The sequence below is a fragment of the Pygoscelis adeliae genome, unplaced genomic scaffold (assembly GCF_000699105.1).
Source record: "Pygoscelis adeliae isolate BGI_AS28 unplaced genomic scaffold, ASM69910v1 Scaffold38, whole genome shotgun sequence".
Taxonomy (NCBI): domain Eukaryota; kingdom Metazoa; phylum Chordata; class Aves; order Sphenisciformes; family Spheniscidae; genus Pygoscelis; species Pygoscelis adeliae.
In genome coordinates, this window is record NW_008825614.1 from 10,568,301 (window position 1) to 10,579,366 (window position 11,066).

Below are 11,066 nucleotides of genomic sequence, written 5' to 3' on the forward strand. Positions count from 1 at the left end.
GATCTGTCCACAGTCCAACAGCATCGCAATTCTTAAAACAAGCAATTTAGTCAGTACAAGTGAACAGCCAACCCCATCGAGGGCAGTGTTTATAAAGCTATATTTTTCGAGCTTACTTGAAGGGCGGCCACTCTAACTCCTATTCAAAGATGCCCCTTCTCCAAACTGCATCTGGTGCTAAATGGGAAATACCAGAAGTCCACCCCGCTCTTCTCAAATACTTCAGTCGTAGCAGAAATGTTTCCCGCTAGCGGGTTAAATCCCAGTTACCGCCGATGATGGCCTGTTTCAGACAGAAAGTCCTGAACTTTTGATGCAACGTAAGAATGGAAACAAACTTTGTTCTTTGCGCCTAAACCCTATGAATACAGCAGCCAAAAGGAATCATCACAGCTTTCACCTCTCACACCTTCTACGCTGTATCCAAGTGTGTTTTGGTACATAACCCCAGTCCACATGCTAAAAAATATGTATACTTCTACAGCTAGACTTGCAAATTTAAGACTGTTTAGGGAGTAAAGGGGATATTTCTTACAATTCAAAGCAACTTGGGAATATAAAAGCAAAATATTGCGGAAAAATTAGAAAGAAAAATCTTAAAATGTCCCTTATATGCAAATGACCTATGATGCCACTTTGAATGGGGACAAATGAGACTTCTTTATTAGGATCTTGACTGAGCAGGCACCAATACATTCTAGCGTAGCAGAATTAAATGTCTTTGTGAGCTGTAATTAAACGTCTGAACGACACAGCTTTTCACAAATATGAACAGAGCCACCAGAACAGAGTACACAGGGATGTTGCTCCCAGCTAGTCTCAAAAAAGTATCTGATTATCAAAGAATTACTTCCTGGCCTACATACAGAGACACTACAATTCCAGAATGTCAGGCTGCCCACAGAGTCCATCCGTACTGGTAAAATGTGCACATTTCTGAATTGATACCACTACTTAGGTAAGCAATTTATATTGCACACAAGTATATACTATACTATTACTTAGATTTATTCTGACAGCTATCAGAACTGTGGCTACTGTTAATCTGCCTTTCTAAGCACAGTCACAGCATCAATTAATTTAGGAATTACTCTAAGTTGTGATACAGGCAGATCATGAGGGATTTTTTTTATTTTGTTTTGGTTTTTTTACCTTGTGTAATCTTGCTGTGTAGGGTGAGCTGACACAGCATACATTCCTATAATTAAGGCAACTGCATGAGTGCTGAAGAACTCCTACAAATATTGCATATAAATAAATCAGAGGTTTAAAGCCAGAAGGAACCATTAAATGATTTCCTGTTAGTTCACATCATCATATTTCATTAAGTTCTAATGTGTGAAACTCAGTAACTTATTAAAACAAGCTACCTTCTCCAGAGGTGCAATCATTTTTTTGATTTGAAGACAGAGAGGGAGAATTTGTTACCTCCACAAATAGCTTGTTATAATGAGGGAAAAAGCACAATCTTCCTGTTAAAAATGGGTGCTTTTTTTTTTTTTAACTTCAGGTTCAGGCTACTGGTTCTTGCTCAGCCTTTCTCTGCTGGGATAGAGGCGCCTTTGGTAGTTTTTCATCTTCAAGATACATGTATATTAATCAGTCTTCTTAATGTAATACAATATGAGCTCTTGCACAACCTTGTATCTTCTGCTGAATCATCTGTGGTTCTGTGCCTTACCCAATATTTCAACATCCTTTCTGAAATGTATGCATTCCTTCCTTGCCTAAATAAGGCTACACAACAATAAAGTTTTCCCCTACTGCTCATTTTTCTCCTATTTATGCAAGAAACATTTTAGTATCTTGGCTCACAATGAGAACATTTGTCCAGTTCTAAACTTTAATCCTCTGTAGGATAGTCTCCGTATTCCTAGAATCAGCCGTTTTGGAGATCTTTCTGTGCTCCTACATACATAACCTGGCATTTAGTTGTATTGAAGTGATACAAGTCACACATTACTAACTTAAATTAGCAAAAAAAGCTAATCAGTCTTTGGAGTAAATGCCATTTTTTGTTTTCTACCCAAAAATTGTGGAAGAAAATTGATTAATATAAGTCTTGGAACCTTTACCAGGAAACCCTTTTGGAAATGCCAATCATTCTTTGCTGACATCTTAAAGGGTAGTTGTCAGTGGTGAAGCACAGTAGAAAGCACTTGGCTTTTTAAAGCAGTTCTTGGCTTGAAGGTCCACATTTGTTTTGGCAATAAAGCAACATTTCACATGATCACATGATATCACACAGAAAGAGCATGTACGATACTTTACACTTCCTGCTCTTGGAGAAATATTCCAGCTTCCAAATAAAATGGATTTACAGATCAGCATTACCGTAATTCCCCCTCCCCTCCCTGCCCCCCCCGCCAAATAGGAAGGGTCCATAGCCTAGTGACAAATTAAGAATAAAGTTCAAGCTGCGCTTTGATTTTGACACACCAGCAGATACATTAAGAATGTGGTCATTTTATTCTGTTCAGTCTTTCAAGTAGTAAAGGAATACTGGTAAGGAAGACAGGAAATTAAATATTTACATCCTTCTTCCCCCAGTACTTCCTCCCAATCTTACAAACCTGAATGTCAAAGCCTACAGACTTTATCCAGACACGCTTCATGGCTTTCAAGTGAGGAAAATGTAATTTCATAGGCGATTCTTTAGCTTGGAAGAGTTGAAAATAAACAGAAACCCATTTATTTCTATAGGTTCAAGAGACCTTTTTGCTAGCTTCCCATCAGCTGAATTTAAGTAGAATGGATCCTGCTGAGTAAGTGGCTAATACTTCATTACGTAGCAATTTTCAGAAGCAGCCTTCCAGGACCTGTGCTCACTTTAATTAGCTAGACTTATCTGAGAAAGTACTAGTCAGCTAAGAAAGAGTGAGACTTAATGATGGATAGCATTATTTAATAACTTCCCTCAACTGTCCACGTAGCATCAGTGCCCAAGTTGTTCATGAATCAGTTTCTGAACAGTTCAGCTAAACTAATCAGTGCAACATACTTTAAAACAGCCTCTTGTAAGTTGTAGCAGTAGTTGAGCATCTGGGTACAGACTGTCAGCCACCCACACTAAAGTCTGTTTGTGATGAAATTTGACCTCAACAACACGTACAAAATAAAAGCCACAGTATGGGACCATAAGGGACAGCAAGCTTGTCACAAAAAGGATACACAACTGAAGTGGGCCTTGACTTCTTAAGGGAATTTCCCCTCCTGTATCACTTTAGCTGGTGCTAAAAAAACCAATCCTTTCTCCAAATCCTGACAGCACAAAAACATCTTTTGCATATCTGCCTCTCCCAAACACTGAATGAGGATCTTCATGGCCACTGCCATGTCCAAAAGAAACTGCCTGCTTTCACACACTTAAGTTCTTTTCAATGGGAAAGGAAGTGCTGGTAGCCTATAGGTGTATACTTCAGAAAGATATTATTCCACTTCTGTCACATTTAACAAGGTAGGAAAGGTACAGTAGGAAACAGAGGCACTGAAATCCCTTCTCCAACACAGATCTGCTCTCAGTCTACAAGGTGGACAAGATTTGCTGATGCTACAGTAAAAGCATGAATACCTGCAATTATAAACTGGGCTGAAGCCATGTTGTAACCCTTTTCATGATTTCATATGTTTTTTAGAATGGCGATGTCCTGACATCTGGTATGAAGATAATCATCATATAGCTAGAGTTATGTTTACCATGCAGCAACTAGGCACCTGCTCTTCCACCCCAATCTCAGTTACAGTTCAGTAGCAACCACCGCTGTAGCAAAAGTTGACCATGATTTATTGGTACATAACCATGATATTGTTTAAAGCTACAAAGATAGATAATATGGTGGGTAAGGAAGATACTAGATGCCTTTTATTATGGGCTTCCTCTGTGTGTTAACATAAACTGGGAGGGAGGGGACGAGAAGATGACACTCGATAGTGTAGTGTTTCCCTCCCCCCGAAACATTCAGAACAAGTGTAGATGTTGCTGGTTCCTGCAGATGAGTTCTATAGCGGGTTATCTTTTTCCACCACATTAAATCAGTCAGGTTTGTCCCAATTAGGTTAGAACCAAGCAAAGGGAAGCCATTTTAAAATAGTTATGCTCTCAAGGGGAGAGTCAGATGTAATACACTTTAGTACGTACTTTCTATATGTGGTCTTCTTCAGAGAAAATGTCCAGTTGCATCCTGAAGTGCCCAAGCACCAAAACAGTAATCATTTAAACCACTTCAAAAGCTGCTTCTCACATAAAAAAAGGTCAGTCAAGCAATTCAGATCTTGAACTAGATCCTTCCATGATTATTGATTTCATTATAACCACATATATGTGGTTTATAATATGCCCCAAATAAAGGTGAAGGCCAGTATACACTGACCCCTACCGTAGATATGAAGCTAAGATAAAGTCATAAGCATATTCCTGATATATCAGTCATCATGCGCTTTCTATGTCAGTCTTATCAGGTGCCATCTCTCAGCTGAAACAGCAATATAATCTGGCACACTAGGAATGGCTCATGTACAATGTTATGACATTAACTGCAGATTTCCTCAAGCCTTCTGTCACTGGATGCCAGGAAACAGACAGGCAGGAGCTGCTCTCACATATGACTATTCCAGCCTAGCAATGTCCCATTCCTAAAACTAGGATGCCAGCTAATACCTCAGCTTCAGCAGACCCGTAGTTCATTCTCTAAGCCATAGATTTTTGCTTTTAAGTTTTTTAGTTCTCCTTGAATTTTACGGGTTAGTCTGTTTCCTTGGCGGACCTCATGTAGAATCGCAAGATCCTGGTCTGGTCCAATATTCAGAGTCACCTAAAAAGGAAAAGAAAAACAGATTAAGAAAAACAAAGCTGTACAGAATACAGTTTAGAGAGTATTATGATGAGGATATGAGGGAGAGAACTCCAAAGGAGACCCTTTGTAGCTAGCAAAGAGAACGCTTAAGCTAATATCACTAGGCTAATGCATATCACCAATAGAAAGGTGCTCCAGAACCAAAAACAAAGAACAAAGCTTTCATACATTATGGTGGTGTATTACGGGCAAGGAAGAAATCTGGATAGAATATAATCGTTTACCCATAACCTGTTGACTCCTTTCTAATTCCTGTATTATTTGGAGACCCACAAAAAAAAGCAAGTGAAAATATTTATCAACTAACTTTTATCTACTGCTAAGTACCTCACCTGATATGATGACATGTTGTCATCTTTTGCTACTGGAACTGGAGGTGGTTTAACTGCTGTGGCCAACCTGCTGCCTTCTGAGCTGCATATGATTCAAGAGCAGTGCAAGTACAACACCTAGTCTCAGGCCATGCCATATGGCTGAACAAAGGCTGCTGGATAATCAGAATTCCTGATGGCAAGCTAGCCAGGGCTGCCATTTCCTGTCGCCCTGGAACTGGATAGCATGCCAGCCCAGTCACTTTCAATGGCAGAGCAGCACAGCCCTGGCAGCTGCTCTCAAAGCCCTCTCTTCTCTCGACCCTTTAGGGTGTCTCATTGTCATCATGTAGTTCTCGGTCAAAGATTTTAATATGCAAATCAGGAAATTTAGTCATCTGTAGTCATTTTGACCTCAAGTGATGAGAAGGATTTAAAGATCACTCTGGAGACTTCTAGCAAGTATTTTGTTCCTCTGCCCTCTTGTGGTTACAAGTGTAAAGAAATTAAGAATAGAATTAAGAGCACACCCAGTTACAAAACATACAGCTCTGTAGTAAAGGTATCATAGGCAATTTTTCCCATTCACATGCGCTGTTTAGTCCTTAAAGAATAAAGTTTAAAAAACACAGCCCAACAAAAAAAAAAATCAAAGCCTTTAGTGAAGACAAATGCGTTAGTCTAAGTAAACTCAACTGTGCGCCAAAAGTACAGAGAACAAGTGAATCGGTGGCACTGCCAGACTCCTGAAAGATAGTCAGCTGGACAAAAGCGATGCCTAGATCGTCCCCTCTAGCATATCTTAGATAAATATCTCATCCTGAACTCCAAGCAACATCAAGACTGTGGCTTCCCTTCTAAGCTATTCTCATGTTCATCTACACATCTGGAAGCTATTACAGAGTACACAGCTTCAACTTGTTTCTGCAGTGATTTTTGCAGAGTTACAAATGAGATATTAACAGAGGAATAAATAGAATATTCACAATACTTAAGTCAATGATCTACCGCTTACTGCAACAAACCCGAACACTATGGCCCCCAGAAAGCAAGCCAATCATAATTTTCTTTGCAGGATATACTTCCGAAACAAACTACTTTACTGCCTTGCAATTTTGAGACTTACACTTAGCTGTAAATACACAGCTAATGTATAATCAGGACAGTTCCTGGCAAGCTTGATGCCTGACTGATTAACAAAGACAAATCTTTTTTGCTTCATAAAATACCCAAGAGGGCAAGTTTTGTCAAATATATCTAAAGGAGCACTTAGGAAAGAAATTATTTCCTTAACTCTAGGGAAATACTGCATTTAAATACTGAGAATACACCTCTATAGAGTAAGCGCATAATAGTCTGCTTCAGAAATGCTTAGCTATTACCTTAAAAAGCTGCTTCTCTACATCTTTCAGCTTCTGCTGAAGCTGTTTAATGTCATTCTTGAAGCCTTCCACTTCCATATTACGACGTTTTTCCAAGGCCTCATATCGCTGTGTCATCAGCTTCAGGCGCTTCCTCATCTTTTCTGAGCGTTCCTATGGAGATGAAAACTCAATAGGGTATACAAAATAAAGGCTGCAAGATCATCACATAGCTAGCAGATGATTACAGACTAATTACCTTAAAGAGTTCTCTGCCAACATCTCCCTCCTCACGAATCCTAGCCAGCTCACCTTCCAGGGTGACACACTGCTCTCTATACATGTTTGATAGGTGCTGTTCCTGCATTAGCTGTTCTTGCAGTGACTAGGACATAGGAGGAACAGAAAGAATCAACTCAAAAGCCAGTGCTCACAAAATTTCCCCTGCTCTGGAAAAGCAAGAGTGATAGATTGACAATATGACAGGCAAATAAAAATTAACAACTGGAGCTACAGCTAATGAAATAACTAGGTAAGGACAATATTCTAACACCACTTCCATTACCAAAACCTTTTAATTAGGTTGTCAGTTCTGCACGACTGCTCATCATCAGTTAAAGAACTCTTTCCTCTTCCCCTTAAAAATAATATTCAACTAATGCTGTAATGCCCCTTTTCACAGCTGCTTGCCCAGTACTGCATTTCAGAAGCCTCTGCATCCAGCGATAGATGAAAACAATTCCCTATTGCCTGTTTACTTTCCAATTCCTTACTGCCTGTTTACCCACTTCAGATCTCCCAACTTCTCACTGGAAGTATAGTAGAAGTGGGAGAAAAATTGTGACTACTCTAGGAGAGCTGGGGGGAGAGTAAGTCCTTTCAGTTGATGTCCCCGACAGCAGCAAGGAAGATACAGACACTGCATTCTAAGCCCATTAGCTGGGAGCATTTACACTAGAAGAAAGGCACGTGCAACAAGCAGGTTAGGCGCTGTTGGCCCACATCTCATGTGGCTGGCAGAAGTAGGGATTTGTTCTGGGCATAAAAGACACTGACAGTGAAGTGCTACCATAAATCTTAACTATGCATTTTATCTGAAATTTGCAAGCAATGCTTATTTTGAGGCAGGAGAGGGGTTTTTTTTACATTAGTGCCAACAACAATGTAACCTATGGCAAGCCAGTACAGCTTTGAAACAGCTGCTAGCTACTGCCTATCTTGGCAAAACCCAGATGCTTGCAATTTTCTAGTCAAAAACTGTTAAAGAGCCTCTACCTAGGACAAAAAAATTACCTTTATTTCTCTGCTGTGGAGTTTCCAAGCTCCATCATCTGCTCGAAGCATCTTCCTGGTATCTCTCTGCTGCTTCTCTCTTCCTGGCTCCCTGCTGATAATAAGCTGGTCCAGATCTTTGTCAAGTTTCCTCAACAGACTATCCTTCTCTGCCATCCATGCTTTCTCATTGGCTCGGGCATCAAACTTGAGCTGGAGAAAGTCACGGGTACTCTCATATAAGAGATTTTGGGTCTTACGGAGTCTGTAAAAAGGGATCCCAGTGGAGTTAATTAACTTCTTTCCTAGTTCCTACGTTAATTTCCTCAGTCATTATTGCAAGTTGGAAGAAGCATGGAATAAAAAGATGCGTGCTTTCCTAACGAGTTTAGCTCTTCTCATCTAATGAACAAGTGATATTCTTCCAATGTGAAATAGGATTTTTAATACGTAGATTATTCCATTCATCTTATTCCACACACACTACCAAACAGATGGCTGCATAATTTGCTTTTCTGCCTGCTGCAGGAAGCAACATACTGAAAGCCAAAATATTTCTGTTGTTCCCCTCTCTTCTCATCTCATGACTACATCATGGTCATTCACTCACTTATCTGTTATAGTTTTGATCTTGTCCTGGTCCCTCTGATGCTGGACCTGGGCTTCCTCCATGTGAATCCGCCTGTCCTCTAGTAGTGCCTCAACCTGTTCCTTGGATAATTGTGTCTGTTCTTCTATCTGAGCTTGCAGGGCCTCCACCTGAATAAGCAAAGACATTACTGAATAAGACCTCACAGCAGCTCTGATCCTGTCCTTGCAAGTCTCTCTTAAATTCCAAGATTGAGATCAAAGACTCTACCCAATAATACCTTTAAGAGTTCTAATTTCTCAAATTCTTATTTTTGTTTTCATGCTAAGTATTTCAAAGAACTAAAACGTGTTAAGAAAAAAATCATGCTATAGGCAAGACAGGCATATTATAAGCAGCAACAATAGATTGGAAGATATTGGGAAGATTTAAATTGCATACAGGATATGACAAATCATGTGGAATATGCACAGACACTTCTGTCCCTATGCTACCATCTTTCAATGAAATGGTGATATAAAAATACCTAAATTCTAGGAAGGCAGCAAGTCCACATATCTTGAACAAAAGAAATCACTCAACCAGAATGAATTACTAAATGTAAACAGGATAAGTGAAGGAGAGGGATGCAAAGAATCTTGACCTAGGGCACATAGTCAGGGAGACAAATTGGAACAAGTAATTGAAAAATGTGCATCTGGCCTATGTGTAAGAAACTATCTGAAAAAACTTGGCATGTATTTAGATCGCTTATTTTTATGACAATTTTGTATGATGCTTTTGCTCAAGAATAAGTGTTGTTAGACAGCTAACTGGCCACTAGGTCAGTCACCACTGCCCTTGAATAAAACAAACAAACAAGTAAGCAAGCAAAAAAACCCCCTATCTGCTGTACAAGTTTGCTCTTTAATTTGCTTTTCTTGACTCATCCTTCCTCATGCCTTACATACAGCTTCTGGTATCTTCCCCAATTCATGATTCTGTACATTTTATCTTTCATTCTGTCATGCTATCTACACCCTGTCTTTTGCTGAAGTCTAGCAAAGGGAACATTTCATTGTAACATTTGCATCTTATCGGGGCTGCCTAATTCCGTCTCAGACACATTGCCTTTGTCAGACCTCCACAAAATACCCAACCCTACAGATCTTCTGTGAGTTTAATGTAAATTCATAGCCACAATCAAATTATGGGAGATAAATACAGAATATGTAATTGATGTTAAGGGCAACACATGCCAGTTGACATTACTGGAACATCTGCTTATGTAAAGCTTCCAGAATCAGACCCAAGTTCTTAAATCTACGCCTACATTCATCGCAAAGAAACAGCTAAGTGAACTGATAGAAAGTAGGAATCCATAGTGAGATGTGGGGACTGATAAAATTGATATGTCTACATCTTATCTAAGCAGACAGCATATTTGTCTAGCATAATTTCCTGGACAGCCAGGAATTATGTCCATCGGTTAGCAAATGTTTTTACCTGAAGTAGAAGTGTTTGGTTATCTCTCTGATATCTCTCAGGACTTTCTGGTTTCTCTCCTTTTGCTGCTGGTTTTGAAGTGCTCCTCTTGGTGCCTATTGCAGAAATTTAACTGAAGTAGAAAAGGGTTTTCCAATCTACCTGCAGTACCTTTCCAAGCATGAAATATTCTATGTTCTGGCAGGCCTACAAGAACAGGAAAAAGTTTGCCACTGCTACAGTCACAAGGACTTCTAGGAGGGCTAGCTGGAAGAAAAGAGTTTCAGAACTTACGGTGATCGCATACCTTTATCCCACACTATTTAGGCAACCTACTAATTTTCTTGGCATATATAGAAAGTAAACTTAACAAGTTTTCTTAAATAAAAGATGAATAGGTAGATGACACAGCTGCACAAGCATCAAGCCTTGAATAAGTTTTGAGCTTGTTAGCTAATTTCAGTCAATTTGGAAGAGGCAGTTCTGTCAAAAGAGAAAATCAGTAAGTAGGCATACAGACCCACACTGCTGTCTAAACTAAAGGCAGGCAGAACCTCACACCTCGGAATGGCTGAGGTGCCTGTCCAGTTGGTACCTGCATAGTTCCAGAACAGCCTCCACGGTCGTACCAGCCTCTTTCTTAGCTGAGCAGATCACGGACATGAGAGCCAGCTCAGATTATTTTAAAAGATTTTGAAGGGAAGTCAAGAGTACTGCATGTATATGTATGTACTCATGGACACATTTAGGGAACTTAATAGAGGTATACCAAAGTATTCATAGTAAGGAATTATTTTGGTATGCTGCACACAAACACACAGAGAAACAAGTATCAACAGCTGAGCTGCTGTTACTCAGCTTGGTGTGGTACCTGTTCTAGAAGTATCATTTCGTTCATGTGACTCTCTGGATTTAGCTGGTCTTTGCAGAACAGTAACCTATAGAAACAAGATTAGATAGCTGCGCTGAACATCTGACTTCTCCCAAGTTGCAACGGTCAAGAACAAATCTTAAAGAGTAAAATGAGATATACAAAAGAACAGCATTACCTTACTTCTACCACAATACAAGGAAGACATTCACAAGCGTAATGTCCGTGTTGAAAAGTTTCCTTTATCATGGCTGAGTTTTGCCATTTCTGCCTCTATTTTTTTTCACCGAAACAACTGGAAAGTAATCCTGCCTTTGCTGGCTTCATTAGGATGAAAATCAGCTC

The 11,066-nt window shown here is 39.7% G+C and overlaps 1 protein-coding gene across 1 annotated transcript in view; it reads right to left on the reverse strand.

Moving 5' to 3' along the window:
• Positions 1–3,648: 3,648 nt before the first annotated feature.
• CCDC77 (coiled-coil domain containing 77) overlaps positions 3,649–11,066 on the reverse strand; it is a 13,183-nt gene continuing 5,765 nt past the window's right edge. Inside the window, exons 5-11 of the mRNA XM_009332895.1 lie at positions 10,722–10,788; positions 9,872–9,966; positions 8,408–8,556; positions 7,819–8,062; positions 6,785–6,910; positions 6,547–6,699; positions 3,649–4,811 (exon numbers count right to left, since the gene is read on the reverse strand). Of these exons, the coding sequence (XP_009331170.1) occupies positions 4,665–4,811; positions 6,547–6,699; positions 6,785–6,910; positions 7,819–8,062; positions 8,408–8,556; positions 9,872–9,966; positions 10,722–10,788 (981 nt within the window). The 3' untranslated portion in view covers positions 3,649–4,664. The remainder of the gene's footprint in view (positions 4,812–6,546; positions 6,700–6,784; positions 6,911–7,818; positions 8,063–8,407; positions 8,557–9,871; positions 9,967–10,721; positions 10,789–11,066) is intronic.